We start from the raw sequence: 19,650 nt of genomic DNA, 5'->3' as shown, positions 1-19,650 counted from the left end.
ATTCTACCCTACATTTTAGGCTCCACATTATATTTTACTGATTGTATCGCATTTAGGATGTTATAGTTTTTACTTTTGAAAAGGGCCTTTGAAATACTTTGCCTAAACGTGTGAGCATGTGTCCCTAGTACCTATCGGATCCATCGTCTGTGTTAGTTATAATAAATATTATGTTTCTGTCTTTTTCGTATATGTTTATGTTTAGTGTTTTTATGTGTAATGTACAATATTTTAGAGAAATCTGTGAAATTCTATAGAAGTTTCCACAATATCTAAATTATTATCTACGTTTTTTTATTGTTGTTACTTGTGAAAATGATACAATGAAAATCCTGCTTGCGTGTTTCTGGAGTTGGAGTGCAACAGTGGCACCATCTTTATTGCAGACGTATGTTTACAGGAATAGGAATAGTTTGGGCTGAATAAAATTTATAATTTTTTATACCTTAGGTGCAGTAGCTTATGAAGGGTTATTAGTTTTTAACCCATGTTCTTTAGCTCGTAGTTACAACAAAAAATGTTAGTAGTTTATACATATAACATAAAGTCTTTTCTAAAGAAGTATATATATATATATATATATATCGCACGATTCTTATAAAGTTCCAGCTGATACTTTAGGGGTTTGGGAACAACAGATAACAAACAAAACTTAGCACAAAAAAGGTAAATTTCAGTAAATGCTTATGCACAAAATTAGTTTGTAATCACAGTTCTATTTATGTGATACACTTTTGGTGCTCACAACTTAAACCCGCGGGCAAATTTAGCCTCGAACAAAGTTAATGGTTATGTGTCTAATATGCTTTTCATGAAAGTGACTGTTTGTTTGCTTTTTGAATTTCGTGCAAAGCTACACGAGGACTATCTGCGCTAGCCGTCTCTAATTTAAAAGTGATAAATTAGAAGGAAGGAAGTTACTCAACACCAGCCACCGCCAACTGTTGGATTACTCTTTATCAACTAAAAGTGAGATTGGCCGGCAAATTATAATGTTCCCACGGATAAAAAGACGAGAATGATTGTGAGATACTTAAGAACTTTGACTTACATATTTCCCTAATCACCAGATCATGCCAAGCATCATTAAAGTGATTATCAATGGATATGTGTTAAACCTGTATTCATGTACACCATTTATTTTCGCGTGTACCCCTCAGTGGCATAGCAGTATTTTGCGGTTTCGATGCCCGTGGTGGGCAAAGCACAGATAGCTCATTGTGTAGCTTTGTGCTTAATTCCAATCACACAATCAATCTTCACGTCTTACATACTAAATATTTTGTCCTAGTTCAATGAATAACATTTACGGTATCTGTAAATCTGATAAACCAGGAATGATAACCCAATTTCTTTATATATGTATTCGTGGTAAGAGTCAAAGGTCACAATTTTTTCTTTTAATTCTCGAAACTGTTACTCTATTTCTTCACGAAGATACATATTTGGATTTTGTTGATGTTTTATAATTGCACTTAGTCCAGTTCAGTATGTTGAACTTTGAGTAAAGGGCGAACAAACCTAATATTTATAGAACCAGAAAATCTAGATTGACTTGTCACTAATCTTGATTTGTTTATCTTATATTGCTTTTTTCCGTTATGTTAACTTATCCAGATCTATTAAACTAAAGAATGCATGTGAATTGACATTCATATGTTCATACAACTGTCTTCATATATGTTTTTGTTGAGTTACGTGTAACAGTAACATTCGCTTCTTACGTTTTTTTGGATTGTTACGATCCTGCTAACTCGTACTATACTTTCCTTTCTTTTGCATGTAAACTTTATGTAGATTGTACTTATTTATATCAGGAAGTCCTCCGCTAATCTAAACTAAAACTTCTAATTAGATAATGCAGTTTACTCGTGTATCACGTACTTGTTCTAATAAGTACATAATGTTAGGGATACTTGCTGTAGTAATTACTGGAATTTAGACAAATTATACAGTGTTTTAGCAGCACAGCAAATCTAAACATGTATGACGTAATTGAATGTTGAAGGAAATTCACTATAAGATCACATATCACACACACTGGTTGAAGTAGTACTAGTACACCCCATCTCAAATTGTTCCTCTTATTGGTTGAAGCTGTGAAGGTTTCAGGGAGTAGGCAAAGTAGGAAGCTTAGTTTAGATTTATATTAAGTCTACGGATTTACAACGCAAAAATCAGGGGTTCGATTCCCTTCGGTGAACACAGCAGATAGTCTGATGTAGCTTTGCTATAAGAAAAAAACACACGCACACACTCTATGTTGAATTTACTCCCTTGTTGTTTATCACTGATAATAAATAAAACAATAAAGTCAGAAATAGGTTTTGTTTCTAAATGAGATTATATTACTATCTTTCTTCGCCTCTCTCAGTTTATTCGTTCTCTCTCATATCTCACGGTATTTTTCTTTCTTTCGTTGAACTTCTTCTTTTATATTCCCTTCTCAAACTAACACAGAATCGCTCCTTTTCCCCGTTTTTTCCTGACTTTTCACTTGTTTTCCATATATCAGATATAATGTTTTGTCTAATATCTTAGAGTATTTAGAGTACTGTAATCTTCCAATCCCGTAGAGACCGGCTAAAGGCCGACTGTTTTCTCAAACACTCTCTCTCAGCTTCACCGATGTTTCCAATGTTACCGTACAAGTTCATAACATAGGCTACGTGTGATGGTGACGTTACTTCTTACGTTTTTATAAAATTCCATGTAATAGTATCGTTAAGTTTCTATTTTTGTGTTAGTTATGCGTCATTCATTTAGATTAAGCATCACTGAGTCAATTATTTTTGCTCTTGTATGAACGGATCAAAGAACATTTAAAAATGTTCATAATTCAGTCACTTACGGTTTAAAACATCTCAGTTCAGAAAAGATAATGTCTATGTGTAGTATTACAAAAAGTAGGAGCTGCTTATGAATATTTATATTTATATTATTCTTATAACAACATTTCAACTGCACTGTATTTGTTATGCTTACACGACAGTGGTATCCTTAAAATAAAGAGCGTATAGTTAAAATGCTAATATGCACACTTCTTACAGTAAATTCTTATTGGGCCAATAAAGGTTATTATCATGTCAACGGTATTGTGACGTAATATCCCGTATATTATATTGCCCATTAATAGGGTTGTCTCTTCTTCTTAGTGGCTGGGCGGAGAAAGTAGCGAAGATGACTGACTCAGTTATAGGGTTTACGTACACTTACTATTATTACAATTTTTAAATATTAAGAAACTTTAATTTAAATATCTATAATTTAAGCTATAAAGATTACACTGTAGTTTTTGATATGCCACCATATAGAAGTTCCTATTAATTCCAAAAGTAAAGGAGAATTATGAGTGTTATATATATGTAATTATCGTTGAATAACGTAGCGAAACACTGACTTAAAATCTAGTATAGATAGGAAACAATCTTTACGGCATTAAGAAACATCACAATAAGGATTGAGATGTCATTAAGTCAGAGTTGACATCAAAAGAAAGCGTTAATTAGCAAATATAATTTCACAAGCGTGCTAACAAGTCTTAGTACTAAAGGTATCAATCTTAAGGCTTAGAAAACGAAATGTGAGGGACACATATATACAAATATTTGAGTACTTATAGGAAAACATAAATAAATATTGTTTATGTCTTACGAATAAGAAAACATGATGAAATTTCATACACATGGCTATATAATTGCCATGTTGAATCCGTTAGAAACAGTGTATAATAAAACATCACACGTCCGGCTGGTTATTGTGATGTTGCATTCAGTAGAAATAATGCGCAATAAATAATCATACACTTGGCTGGTTAATTTTCATGTTGCATTCGTTGGAAACAATGTGTAATAAAATATCATTCACCTGGCTGGCTGGATGTCATGTTGCATTAATTAGAAACAAGGTTTAGTAAAACCTCTTACACCTGGCTGGTTAACTGTATTCGTTATTCGATGTTGTACTTATATATATGTCAGTAATTACGTCTACTGAGAGTTAATATCTTGTTAAAATTTAATCTAGTAAAAGTCTTTAAAATGTTTTTAAGTTTGATATTATTATATTCTTTAACACTATGTTCTGTAAAATACTAAAGCATTGGCAGATTGTTTACTCAGGTGGGATACATATGGACTCAGTTATCAGTTTAGGTTTGGTATCAGATTCTTATTTCGGTGCCTGCGATTTACAAATGTAACTGAAATATATGCATGTACAAGGATCAGGGTGAAGTTTGTATATATTGGCATGAAAACAGCACTTTCAAAATATTATTTGTTTTGCACATTGAGTTGCTTGTATACTATTTCACTTAATATAAGCTAAAATATGGAACTAAAAAAAAAACAAGCCAACAGCGATCAGATGATATTCATGCATGCTACCTCAAGTGGTCATATTTACAATTACATTTGAAAATACGTTTTCTGTTCACATACGCACTAAAAGCCTGGAAGAGGACAGAATCAGATATTATAATCTAGATATATATTTAAAATTTGACATTCTAGCGATAACATTTTAAATGGGCTGAATAGGGTATTTAAAAGGTCCCAGTAACGTAGTTTAATTCTTATTCAAAAGGTTCTACCTCAAAAACAAAGTTCAACCAGCTATCTTTTAACTCCATATAATTTATTTTCTACCCATCATTCTGCACTTTATACTTATTTCAAAAATTACCGTGCCTACCACCAGGTGACCTTTGCATATTTTTTAGTGAAATACAACGTTTTGCTATAAGAAAATAGTACTGAATAAGCAGCAGATAAACAACTTTAGACAGCTTTCATTGGACCATTTTTAAACGAATGCCAGCAATAAATAACTTTTAGTTGGTTGATGTCAGAAAGCTTCATTGAATCGTTTACTTACAAATGGTTTTATTTTTAGCTGTCGAAAGAGAAGCAGAAAATGTTTGAGTTTATTTAATTGGCATATTTTTTTAGGTTCGATTATGTAATGAAGATTAATTACAGCTTTTCCGAATTATTTAGTTAAGTAGGATGTGTACATCTCTGATCAACGTCTGATTTTATTAGTGATGATGAAGTGAAGCTAAAGTCTCATTATTGTATACACTATATAAATGATTAGTCATGCCATAAGAAACAGATGAGTTGATGGGGTATGGGTTTGCATTAAAAACGTGTAATATGCTGAACACTTTCTTCACCGCTTCTCGTGTTGTCATTTGCTCAATAAGTCCCCAGCTTTGAACATTTCAATAACATGAAATTGTCTTTCACTGCGCATTAATTGAAAACATATTTATCACAGTATTTACTTAATATAATTAAGCATTTCGATGAGTCAAATATCAGTGATCATTCTCAACTTTTTACAAATTTAAGACTGCCTTGAGAATTGTTAAAATGAAATTAGATTTCATTCTAATATAATGTTGTTTTTCTAGCTTGTAGTCCTGTAAAAGCTAAAGTTATATAATACGGGGTAAAAACACACCAAAACATATGATATCTCGAAAGGGTAAAGAAAGATAAATAACGTGTCCTAGAGGTTAAACTTTAGTTTTACAAACAGCGAAATGTATTTTGTAAAGAATGGGAATGTTACATATGTGGCACAAATGTGGGTACATTTATAGATAAATCATTATTATTAATATATGTTTTGGGATTGTTAAACACTGTACTTTATATACGATGTATGGAATATCATTTTTAAATATGTTTCGTCTTTTCATAAAAATTTAGCCAGTTTTCTTTGTCATTAAATGTAATTGTACTTAGATAAATATATAAAAAAGAACTTTGTCTGAGAAATTATTATCTTTGGGAAAAATATATGTATTTGGTGTTAGAAATAAATAATCGTTTTATTATAGTCCGAAAGAAATAAATCACACTAGTAATATAAAATCAGTTATTGAATTCTTTGTATTCAATCGATAGATCGTTTTAGTAACCTTTTTCTTGTATCTTTGGTTTTTGTTGCTTATTTTCAGGAGAATGTTTCCCGCTTTCAAAATTCGAGTTACCGGCTTGGACAAGAAAGCTAAATATATCTTGTTGATGGACATCGTGGCAGCTGACGACTGCAGGTACAAGTTTCACAACAGCCGCTGGATGTTGGCCGGCAAGGCTGACCCGGAAATGCCCAAACGGATGTATATACACCCAGACTCACCTTGTACTGGAGAACAGTGGATGCAAAAAGTGGTGTCCTTTCACAAGCTAAAGCTCACCAATAATATTTCTGATAAACACGGCTTTGTAAGTACGGCTGCATTGATCTTATATCTTGTCCGGTAATTGTCTTTTAGCCTTATATCCATGATAAATTACGCGCATTTATGTTTGCTGTTTGTGGCTTGAAACCACACATTTAATAGAACCCACTATAAAATACAGAATTAGTTTAGTCAGACTTTAAGGTGCTTAACTTTCTGTTCTTGTAGAAGTAACCACAGAGAAATATCTATGGTTACATACACGGTCGCGCATGCGTTTATAGAATCATGATCACTGTGACAGCCACAGTCCCAATAATCGCCCGAGATGAGTCATTCTTCGTCTTGAGGGGGTCGTTAGTTTCTGTTTTTATCAATTTCATTAGCGATGGCGGTGGCTTTGGGTGGATTTAGGGCAGGGGACTCAGCTTAGTTAGTACGTTGTCTACTTATCTAACTGTTCGCTACTAATGCTTCATATTGCCCTGCCATGTTTAGCCCAAAGCATTATATTTTTCTCTTAACATTATTGTTGTGAGTGTACTAACACCATTATTAAAGACAATGACTAAACAGGGTACTTTCGGTGTACGGTAAGTATAATCCTTAGTAGCATTGTGCTACCTAAATAGACCCTTTTCAAATATATCATCTTACATGTAATGGTAACGACTGTTTACCTTGTTTACCTCAGATAGAACGAACGGAAGCCACCGGTCGGTTGGGCATGAAGCCCATTGCAAACATTGTTTTCTCTTGGTAGGGATTAATAGAACCTACCATAATTAAAACCTTGTAATCCTGAAACTTAAACCGGTCAACGTTTTCCATGATTCGTTGACAATAGAGAAAACTCAGTAAATTAAAGTCCAGGTAAAAGTTCAGTTTTATAATAATTTTTTTACAATCAAAAATCAAATTGCAATATTCAGTTACATTGTGTAAAATAAAAACAACTACCCAGTTTTAATCACAGATTTGGAATTTTGGGGCTCAATCTAATAAAATATAAAAAAACATGCATGTTGATTAATCATCATATCAATAATATACCCAGAAATACTATAAATTAGCAATTTCAAAGAAAAAATTGAACGATTTTTTCTCGTAGCTTTTAAATCAGATGGGTTTACTTGAAGTTATATCGATTTTAATTTTTGAATTTATTTTCAAACGAAAACAAAAGAGAAAACGAAAAGTGGAAGTTGCTTAAAAAGAAATAGTGTGTTTCAATGACTTAGCTAGACTTTCTTCACAGACTAATCTAATATTTTCTCTCTGCAACTACTTTAAGCATTTTAAAATATATTTCAAGTTCGATGTAAGTCTGTTTGTTTTTGAATTTCGCGAAAAGCTACACGAGGGCTATTTGCATTAGCTGTCCCTAATTTAACAGCATAAGACGTAAAGGAAAGCACCTAGTTATCACCACCCACTGCTAACTCTTGGGCTACTCTTTTACCAACGAACAGTAGGATTGATCGTAACATAATAATGCCCCACACGGCTGAAAGGGCGAGCATGTTTGTGTGACGGTGATTCGAACCAGCGACCCTCAGATTATAAGTCGAGCGCCCTAACCACCTGGTTATGCCGGGCCCCGATGCAACTCTAATGGTATCTTTACTTCTCTAATGTTTCAGTCTATGATATATCTTTTTATGTTTTAATTTTCTCTTATTTTGTTTATGTTATTCACGCATAATGGAAAGTGCAGGTTTTAATTAGAGTATTTATTATATTAGAAACTTAGATCCATGCCTTAAACAAAGCGTTCACCATATTCTAATTTGCCATAAACTAATTGAGATTTAATACTTAAGAAGACATAAAATTGGGTTATCATAAAATTATATTTATGTAATAAACAACAGAAATGTCATGATGAATTATATCGTTTGGGTTAACAACACGTGAACCGACATGACGGCCATCAGACTGTAAAATGTTGTTTTGGTTTCACTCTTCCATCTGTTGTGACGATAACAAACTTGTTTTAACCTCTAAAGTTGTGATATTTTGACAGTTTGGCAGAAAATAAACTAAAATTAACACACTAAACAGTAAACCAAAGGAACCTGCGTTCAGTATTATTCATTTTTTTAAATGTATCGATCACGGCACACGCCAAAAGCCCATCTCGTAAACTCAGAAATGTCTTTCTCTATCGCAAATGTAAGAGATCCCACGTATACGAACCCAACAAACAACGAACACGCAAACTAAAACCAAAATTTAGTCATATACGCAACATCTGGTGCATACAATTAAATTATCATTTATTATTATTAAACAATGTAGTAAAACATTAGAGTAAATGTTTCAACATACACGTATGTTTTGGTCAGACCTTCTGTTTTGTTTAATCGCAGATGTTGTATATTGTGCTAATTTTATACACTCTTATCATTATAAGATTTATTTGTAAACATAACCTTTAAATGTGAGACACTACCACTATCATATGTGTACATATATATATATGTAATCGGAATAAGACTCGAATGAGGTTACTGTCGCTTATTATCATAAAGTTTATATCTAAACATAACCTTTAAATGTGAGACACTACCACTATCATATGTATAGATATATATATATATACATATAATCGGAATAAGACCAGAATAAGGTGATTGTCGATTATCAATATAAGGTTTTTTAATATCTTCTATAAACATAATATGAATGAGCTCTTAATTTATACATACATATATATATGTATCACTTAATTGAATAACAATTCTATCCTAGGAATGTCATAAAACAGAAAATTAACAAAATCATGTTTTTAAACTAATAAAGAAAATTAAAGTCACTGGATAACAGTGATGTGCTTAGTGCCATTTTAAATAAATAAAACAAGTAGGTGTTGCACGCAAAAATAATTCAATTATAAACGCAAATACAATCCGTTTTTATTGTTACCATGGAATCGTCAGGTGGTAAAAAAAAGAAGCGAAACAGCGAAACAACAATGTGGATTAAGAAACTTGTCTATTTTTGTTTTCAACTTTCAATTTTAAACTGAAAATACTCATTGAAATTTTTCTAAAGTAATCGATTTACTCAAAAATTACATGATATACCTTTGAAGTTATCAAACATTTCCAATAAGCCGACCAAAACTACTAGACAAGCTGTCGTCGTCATCAATATTCCGTTTGTTCTTAGTTTATCTTAAGCTCGAGAAAAGTTGAAAGTTAGAATCCAGACAAGTAGATTTACTATTATATTTGGGAAAAATATTCTGGTTTTCTTTTTGCCAAAAATCGTTCACGAGAATTAAAATGCAATAATTGGCTTGAATGTTTTATAAACGAAATGTTTGTACTTTACAGGACTGGAATAACACCAATGCCACTGAAGTTATATGTGAAATTTGTTTAAACATTTAAGTCATCAATAAATAAAATGAAAGTACTAATTTTATCTTACTTTGCTTTAAAAAAATCACCCAATCAGGCAATTTTAGTGCATATGTGCTGATTTTCTGTTGTGTTATTTGCCACTTGAAGATGACTTCTTAACGCTGAGTTCCTACAAGGGTAGGTGGGTTAAGGCGTTCGACTGGTAATCTGAGGGTCGCGGATTCGAATCCCCGTCGCACCAAACATGCTCGACCTTTCAGCCGTGGGGGCCTTATAATGTGATGGTCAATCCCACTATTCATTGGTAAAAGAGTAGCCCAAGAGTTGACAGTGGGTGGTGATGACTTGACGTCGGTCATATACTATTTAAGATATTTATAAACATCGTTTATAACATTATGGAATTTTGTTGTGGATTTTTATGGGCCTAAATCTGTATTTCTCTAAAATGTACATTGTCTTGTGTCACACGTGACTATTTTACATTCTTTCAATTACTTCCTAACATAATTTTTCTTCTTTCACTAGACGATCCTGAACTCTATGCACAAGTACCAACCTAGGTTCCACTTAGTACGGGCGAATGACATTCTTAAGCTCCCGTACAGTATGTTCCGTACTTACGTATTTAAAGAGACCGATTTTATCGCTGTCACGGCTTATCAAAATGAAAAGGTAACGTTGTTAATTCAACATTTTTTGAAGAGACAGATTTATTAAGGCATATCTAGTCTTCATTCCTAAAGACAGATTTATTAAGGCATATCTAGTCTTCATTCCTAAAGAGCTTGGTTGAAGGTCTATTTAACCTCCGTAAATTTGTGTCACTTACACTTGTAAAACCATTAAATTAAGCTTTAAAGCATTCATACATTAATGTGTTATAATTCTCCAAATATTATCTTAAAACAATAGGTTTTTAAAAAGTGAAAAATTCAATATATATTAACAAATATTACAAGTATCATTCCATAAAAATGATTAAAAGTTAAAAATAATGTATAAATAAAAGTAGAAGTTTCAACAAAGAATAAATATACAAGAACCTACAAACTGTGTGTTAAAATAAACCGAGTCTTTGTTCTAGTACGTGTTTTTTTTAAACTTTGTGTCCACCGCATTAGTATTATTGCAAAAAAGTGTATTCTTTTGTGACTGAGCCACGTGAAACACATTCAAGGGTATAGTTATAAATCTGAAAATGATGTATTTTTTTGCTTTCGTATGACACTAACAAGAGCCCTCTTAGTGCTTAGCATATAGTTCTGTTTCTTTTGTTGCGAAAATCCAATACCAAAATCTCGTTTTAAAGCAGCGCCAAACGAGATCTTCAATTCAAGTGATTTCACTACGATCTGAAGGGAACTGAAGAGTCGTGTAACAAGTAAAAGCGTCAGTTTAAACTTTAATACTATAGATCTGCAGTGAATATACAGGGTGTTCGGAAAGTCACTGTGCAGTTTTGTCTGTTAATAAATATATTAGTGCACAGTGACTTTCCGAACACCCTGTAGAATTAAATTTGCGACATTTACTTAATATTATTGATGTCCAACAGATCTGACGAAACTTATAAGTCCTGAGTAAACTCTATAAAATAAAATTATATACTTTAACACATTTATAATGTGTTTTAGAACTAAAAACTAGTATTATAGACTGTGCATTTGTCATAAATACTTGTAAAATATTTTCAGTGGCATTAAAATAGAGTTTTATTTAATTTTAGAAGATATGTACTATTTTTTAAAGGAATCATTCAATAAACTGAATTATGACATATAAGAAACCGTTTTTTAAATACAACATTTACATTTATCTGTCTTTTGATAACCCCTAGTGGCACAGCGGTATGTCTGTGGTCTCACAACGTTAAAAACTGGGTTTCGATACGCATGATGGGAAGACCACCGATAGCCCGGTGTGTGCTTAGTTACAAATAAACCGCATCAGTATAAGTGCATATATGTAATAAAAGAAATAATTTTAACGTCCTACAGTTAGTAGAAAATGATCATGTTTTGTTTTATTTCATAGAGATATTTCATACAAAGAATAATACAAGTAACATATTGAGTTTCAATCAATAATCGAGATTACATCAGAATATCTTAAAGCTTGATATGACAATTTTCTAACGGCTCACAGGTTTTAAAACGTTCCGTACATTAAAGCTTTGAAAACGTGTCACAGGTGAAAGTACGTTTGACATTTCAGTATCGTTTATTTAATAATCTGTATTGACGTTTTACATGCTTATGATATAAAGTATTAGATTGGGGTTGGAAGGTTGTTAACTTGGCGTTAAATATGAACCAGATATTTCACTAGGTTTCTCGTAACGTCAAACATATAACCTAAAGAACTTAAGATATAAGCATTAAAGTAAGTTAAACATTTGCCCCTTAGCATGAAAGAACAATAGACACGATAAATCTCTATCTATTTTATAACTGATAAGAAGGAAGTATTAATATTGCTTTTAGCCATTATGAAGTTACGGGAACCAACCAAAGCTGATTGAAAATAAGGTGAGGGAACCAACCAAGGCTAGTTGAAACTAAAGTTACGCAAACCAAGCATGACTGGTTGAAATAAAGTTACGCGAACCAAGCAAAGCTGGTTGAAAGAATGATAGCTTTTTTTCAGTAATTTGTTCTTAGTTGAATATGCCTATACCTTTATCGTACGAACAGCTACTTTGATACAAAAGTGCATTTTAGTATACAGGTTTACGGTTTTCTTTTCTTCTGTTGCATGATAGGTTTAGTATGCGGGTTTACAGTTGTGTGTTTTCTTATAGCAAAGCCACATTGGGCTATTTGCTGATCCCACCGAGGGGAATCGAACCCCTGATTTTAGCGTTGTAATTCCGTAGATTTACCGCTCTACTAGCAGGGGGGGGGATTTACAGTTTATATTCTGTTCTGTTATATAATTACTTTGGCTTACGGGTTTACAGTTTTCTTATTTTCGGTGTGTATAATTACTTTGGTGTACAAGTTTACATTGTTTCTTCTGTTTAGTGAGTATAATTAATTTTCTATAGAGGTTATCAGTTTGTTCTCTGTTCAGTGTGTACAGTCTCTTGAGAAGACAGATTTGGGTTGTTTGTTTTTCTAATAATTAGTAATGTCGAGAAAACCCACTTGTAGAGAAAAATATATATGTAAAAACGACTCGTTTGGGTTGAGAACGTTTTTTACGTAGAGGAGCGAACAACGTTCACCTGACGATGACCGAAGAAGGTCGAAACGTTGTTCGCTCCTCTATAAAAAATTTTCTCAACCCAAACGAATCGTTTTTACATATATATGTTTGTTTTTCTGTTTGGTGCGTGCAGTTATTTTAATTTACAGGTTGACAGTTCTTTTCCTGTTACTACATGTTTACATTTACATGCTCTCATTTGGTATGTACAACTATTTCAGTTTACAGGTTTACAATCCTCTCTTTGATTGATGTGTTTTGAATGGGTATTCTTTAAACCTTTCATTTCTTAGTGTTATTAACTTCACAAACTCTCCTTTTCTCTCATGGCTACTTTATGAATATAATTTCAGAAAATGCGTCTGTGAAGAATAATATCTCATTTATCTATTTCTATTTATGAATAGTTTTTGATCATGCTAACAAGCCGCATTCAAATACTGGTGCTCGCTTCAATATTACTTTTATTAGGTTTGTGTTTACATTTGTCTTATCTGTGTCGTAAATTTCGATTATTATTTTTGTTTGTTTTAGAATACAGTTCATAATCATCACTTAGAAGCTAATTTAAGGGAAACTAGTCTTATTAGTAGCCCAATAGTTTTTGTTGTTATATTTATCTTATTTTGAAACTAGGTCTGTTTACTTCTGTCTTTAATTGGTTATACACTAAGCCTCTCAGTACGGCTGGTATGGGTATTAACACTTTTACTAATAAAGTACGTTGTTCTCTGCTTCATCACGACTTGTTTCACCATGGGTATACTTTAATCGCAGGTCTCCCTAAAACTTAATGAAGATGGGAAAAAATATAAGAGTAACATTGACAACATGTAATTAAACAGCTTTGTTTCTTTGTCCCGAACTTCACCCTGTTTAGCATATAGGTACATTTATACAAATCATGTAACTTTTCAGTTTTATATAACTACCATTCAAACATAATTAAACCACTGATCCCAGCTCTGAGGCCCACTCAAGACCGTTCTAATGTTTTAAACATTAGGTCTGGATAATTTCAGAGTGCTAACTGTCAGACGTTGTGGGTGTAAAAATCTAGTAAACGTAGTATACACGAATGAGCAGAGGCAGAATGGACAATTACGTTATAGATGTGTAATATTGGAAATAAACGTCTATATATAAACAACAGAAATTAAAAGCAATCAACTTTTTAAGTTTAACACTTTATATTCATGCACACGGAAGCTCGACAGATTATTGTAATTCAATGAAATTAAAAACTTCTTTGATATAACTTTGATATAATTTTGATATATCTTTGATATAACTTTGATGTAATTTTGATATAACTTTGATGTAATTTTGATATAACTTTGGTATAATTTTGATATAACTTTGATGTAATTTTGATATAACTTTGATATAATTTTGATATAACTTTGATGTAATTTTAATATAACTTTGATGTAATTTTAATATAACTTTGATGTAATTTTAATATAACTTTGATATAACTTTGATGTAATTTTGATATAACTTTGATGTAATTTTGATATAACTTTGATATAATTTTGATATAACTTTGATGTAATTTTGATATAACTTTGATATAATTTTGATATAACGTTGATATAACTTTGATATAACGTTGATATAACTTTGATATAACGTTGATATAACTTTCCCGGTGCGTTTTCATCGTTCTTGTCTCATCTTCATTCGTAAGATTGTTTGTTTGTTTTTTGAATTTCGCGCAAAGCTACACGAAGGCTATCTACGCTAGCCGCCCCTTATTTAGCAGTGTAAGGGAAGACAGCTAGTCATCACCACCCACCGCTAACTATTGGGCTACTCTTTTACCAACGAATAGTGGAATTGACCGTAACATTAAAGCCACATGGCTAAAAGGGCGAGCACGTTTGGTGTGACGGGGATTCGAACCCACGACTCTCGGATTACGAGTCGAGGGCCTTAACCATCTGGTCAGTCGTTTACTTGAAATAACCCCTACTTTGCCTTTCAGGGAAATAGCCGAAGAAGTGGACTTTTTGTAAAGAAAACAACAGTTCTATCCTGTTGATCTGGTGATAATCTGATTGTAAAGGACTTACGTAGAACTAATGAAATTAACACTACACAAACCTAATCTAGTTTATTTTACATTATAATAATTGTTCTTGACTCAATTTCATAATATAAACAGTATCTTAACCACTGCTGTGTCTGTCGTAGTCCAAACAGCCTTATAAGAGTGAAAGGGCATAAGCAGGTATAGTGTGTTTATACATTTTGTCTTAAGTTTTCAGAATTACAACCTTCATTATTTATTACTGCTAATTGACTGTCATGTTGGTGGGAATCACTCTAGGAATGTATGATTACGCTGTTTAATATTACAAGTTGTGTAATTTGTAATTACATGGTATGGTTTTTTTACCACGTGACTTAATTACCTGGTTCCCATCACCTCTTTTTATCACTGTCATGCTAGGACGTAAATTGAAGCGACAGCTAACTTAAAGCATAATATTCTATAAATATGTTGTTGTTATTTTACAAGTGAGTCTCGCAAAATATCATTAAAATAGCTTAACTGGAGAATTCCACTCGATGTCGTCACCCAGTGTATTCTTAAGTGATATACCTACGATGTCGACTCCCAGTTTTTACTATCGAATTCAGAAAGCAAGTTGATTTTTCATTTTCTCACAATCTCGTTTAACAACTGGTTCACAGATGAATCTCACTGTTATGTCATACTATGAAAAATCCAAATAAATGTTCAAAAAGCAAAGACTGCATAGCCCTAAAAGGCTTAGACATTTACATTTTTGTATATACTGTTATATTTTTCTACAGAACATGTAATTAGCCATACTCATTACTGAATTGACTTTAGATTATAATCTATGGAGGTAGTTTGCTTTGATCAAAAGTTACTACTTGTAATATCTGATCAATCCCAGCCATATAATCCAAAAGGAAGGTGGAAAACATTGTGATGACTATTCATCTGAGCAGTTTTCTTGCTCAGACTTTCACTTTTTCTCATCCAAATATTTGTATAAAACCAGATACGTATAAGTACTTGTGACACCAAAATCAAGTTCTTCATCATTTGGGTTCAGGTTACTGGTTCAATTTCCTTCAACACTGTCCAAAGCTTCTTCTATGTCCATACCTACCTTGTTTCCACAATTTCTGGTACATCCACTGCTATGGTTTCATTTAGTCTTCAATATTTTTTCCTCCTTCATCACTATCCAAAGCCTCTTGTCTGTCCAGTCAATGTACAACAGGTTCACCAAAAATATTTATCTTTAGTTAAATAGTATTTTATACAAATGCATATAAATCACATGATCACCGAAACTTGCATTTCTACATATATATTTATCAGCTGTAATATTAGTCAGATAGAAAAATGATTCTATATAAATACGACAACATTATAATAATAAATGTGAGATTTTCGCATGATTGTGAAACTAAAATACTTGGAAGTGGAAACAGAAATAAGGAAAACAAGCATCATTAATAAATATAAATAATGTTGATGTTATTTATCGTGGCATTGAAGAGTACAACATGCTACTCATTTTATGAGTGTACAGAACAACAATGACAGGAAATGTTATGCACAGAGAAGTTTCTGTTTTGCACAGAGATGACAATCTGTAGAGATTTCCAAAACCCTTCCTTTTTTATAAGCTTTGACCACGGTTTCAATACTGAACCCGTGCTTTTTGATGCATTCAGCAGGACACGGTTCTAGAGACTTTCGTGAGAACCCAAGTGTGAGAAATGTTGGCGCTGAATTACCACGATATACAAAGAGAAACACGCAAGTATAGATAACTAAAACTGCAACAGTAATAACATGCAATGCAATATTCATGTGATTTACAATTTGATGGGTAATAAAGACTATATCACTTTTTATATTAAGATAAATCGGAAAAAATATTTTTTTAGATCACACTTTTTGTGTTTTAGTATTTTATTTAGAATTGTTACTATAAAACATTGCATGTATCTTGGCCAGGTGGTAAAGGCGTTCGACCCGTAACTACAGTCAGTGAGACTGAGAAATCTGTGGTTTTGTGAATTTTTTTATGTCTGCTCTTCTGCCTTTTACCTTTGTATGCGGTTTGTTTATCACCTAAGGGTGTTTTTAAATACTTTTGAAGATTAATTATTTGGTTGTCAAAGGTGTATATGAATAACTAATTTGTATTGCATGTATTATGCATACGCCCATTCATTCTGTAAGTGCTACTATACTTATGACAATGTACCCTAGTTCATCCCATACTTAAAAAAAACAACTGAATTCCATAACTATTGTATGACAAAGTGATTAAAGTCATCCCTCCGCTTGTTTAATAATATAGTAAAGTTAATTTGAGATATTTGTATTCACCCTCTGAACGTCACTTGAATTCAGCACAATTTGCATTGTATTTTCATATCTCTCTCAGAACACTATTCTCTCTTGATTAACAAAAAAAAGTATGACAGCGAGTATTTTTTTTAAAGGGGCTTAAGGTACTTAAACCTGAAGAGATTGGTGCATACAGTTTCATCCTCGTCTTGAACCAAGGAAGTGGAAATGGAAACAGCACTTCTTGACACATTATGGGATATACCAATGTTGGAGAAATATCTTATGTGATAATATTTTCAGAAATAGAGCTATAAATGCTAAAATATTTTTCCCACGGCTATTTTGAATGTGCAGTACTATGTGTGAGGAGTTAATGCTACGACAGGCCTACTGCTATCAACTATAGCTTTATAAATACTAAAACATTTATAACACTCGCCAAAAAAATAATGCTGGATGAATATAATACATGATCATTGCGACAGAGTTTAGAAGCGTCTGGATATAGAAATACAAGAAGCTTCCTATAAGCATCGTTTACGAGAAGTTATCATAGAACATTGCCGTTCAATATGGAGGCCAAATGACCCCCCCCCCTTCACAGCCAAGATTGGTACTGGCGTGAGGTATGAAGAAGCTACAGTAGTGAGAATCATGTCCACAATCACGAAAATAGTTATAGCAAGAACAATGGTAAACCATACTCACAGTTCAAAGTCAGTGACCGTCCCTAAATAAACTTGAACACGCATCTCAGTAGACTCAGAGCGTGATAAGACAGTGAAATACCTGCCACTAACAAGCAGTGTAATTCACTAATATATAATCCTTCAGAAGAAAGGACGGTAAAAAGAGAAGTAAAGCTATGGAAAATACCTGGCTGTTACAAAGAGCTAACAGGGGTAGCAGCATCCCTTCATGGCAAGGGACATTCGACGGAGGCACACATTGTTGACCTCTGAGAAACAGACTGCCAGAAAAGGCTTTCTCTTATCCATCAGTTACATTGGAGTAAAGATGTGTGTGAGTGGCCGTTTCGTTTTTCCTTATTACTCTTATTTTCATATGTGTGAGTGGCCGTTTCGTTTTTCCTTATTACTCTTATTTTTATGTGTGTGAGTGGCCGTTTCGTTTATCCTTATTACTCTTATTTTCATTAAACTAAGTTTCTCATTTTTGTGTTTTATTTTTAAAGTTTGTAACTTTCATTATACAGTTTACATTACTGTATTAACATTACTGTATTAGGTCTAGAAATATTCAAAATATAGAACACATTAAATATTTGAATGTTCCATTATTTATTGGCTCAATAAAAATTATGAAAGTACAATATAAAAAGTTTTCATAATGTTTTCAGTCCTATATACAATATCAACAACTATAAAAAAGCCCTCAGTAGCAAAGCAGTATATCTGTAGACTGACATCGCGAGAAACCGGTTTTCGATACCCATGCGTAGAATTGTGCTTAACTCTAAACAAAGATACAACAAATGTGTAGCAATTATAGTGTTTACATTATTCAGCAATACGGGGAAAAGAACACACTTCTAATATGTTAGGCCCGGTATGGCCAGGTGGCTAAGACACTCGACTCGTAATCTGAGAGTCGCGGGTTCGAATCTCCGTAGTACCAAACATACTCGCCCTTTCATCACGGGGGGTGTTATAAGGTGACGGTCAATCTCACTATTTGTTGGTAAAAGAGTAGCCCAAGAGTTAGCGGTGGGCGGTGATGACTAGCTGCCATTTCTCTAGTCTTACACTGTTAAATTAGTGACGGCTAGCGTAAATAGTCCTCGTGTAGCTTTGCGCAAAATTAAAAAACAAATCTAATAAGTTAAATGTTCTCAATTCTGGGTATGTGTATTTGCACGTTGTCATTCATACGTATTTGGTCAACATTTTAAATTAAGAATGTTATTGGAGGATAAATATTTAAAAACTTTTTTTAGCTATATACTCAAATGTTATAAAGAAAACTTCATTCCACCCTAAATTTTTCGTCTATCTTAATCTTGTGATGCTTTGTGAAGTCATAGCTATATAAAGATAATGAACATTTTGTGAAGGCATAGGAACAGCTGGTATTCGCTCTTTTAGTTATAATAAGTAAGTACTATATTTCATACACATGTATAATTTGAAGCACTTGACTCTAGTGTAATTGTTAGTTATGACTGTTTTAATTTAGTTTTTGTACGACTAGACCAAATGTATATCGATACCCTGTCAGAGTAGATTTTGACATCTGTACTGACAAATGGTACATTGTACTCCATTTTCTATTCAAAATAGACTATTTTGGTCTTTGTTTAGTGGTCCAGATGTGTTCTAGAGTCTAGTGTGGTCGCGCTCCGATGTTTCATATGAAAGTATGGAGCTCGTTGCCACAAAAAGCGAACTATACTTTGAGGCCAAATGTGCGCTATAGGAATGACCGCTAAGTTCCACTATTTGGTCAGAAAAGAGTGAACAAAAAGTTGACGGTAGAAATTGATTAGTTGTCTTCCTCCTGGA

General features: G+C 32.8%; 2 protein-coding genes across 3 annotated transcripts in view; one reads left to right on the top strand and one right to left on the bottom strand.

Moving 5' to 3' along the window:
• LOC143241031 (transmembrane protein 45B-like) overlaps positions 1 to 19,650 on the bottom strand; it is a 242,523-nt gene that overhangs the window by 159,422 nt on the left and 63,451 nt on the right. The gene's annotated exons all lie outside the window — the stretch shown is intronic.
• LOC143238346 (uncharacterized) overlaps positions 1 to 19,650 on the top strand; it is a 42,996-nt gene that overhangs the window by 10,969 nt on the left and 12,377 nt on the right. For both annotated transcript variants that reach the window (XM_076478499.1, XM_076478498.1), the window contains exons 2-3: positions 5,972 to 6,239; positions 10,096 to 10,242. In XM_076478499.1, coding sequence (XP_076334614.1) covers positions 5,972 to 6,239; positions 10,096 to 10,242 — 415 coding nt within the window. The remainder of the gene's footprint in view (positions 1 to 5,971; positions 6,240 to 10,095; positions 10,243 to 19,650) is intronic.

This window comes from Tachypleus tridentatus, chromosome 13 (assembly GCF_004210375.1).
Source record: "Tachypleus tridentatus isolate NWPU-2018 chromosome 13, ASM421037v1, whole genome shotgun sequence".
NCBI classification, from domain to species: Eukaryota; Metazoa; Arthropoda; class Merostomata; order Xiphosura; family Limulidae; genus Tachypleus; species Tachypleus tridentatus.
Note: the sequence above shows the minus strand (reverse complement) of the source record. Positions and strands in the feature narration are given on the sequence as shown.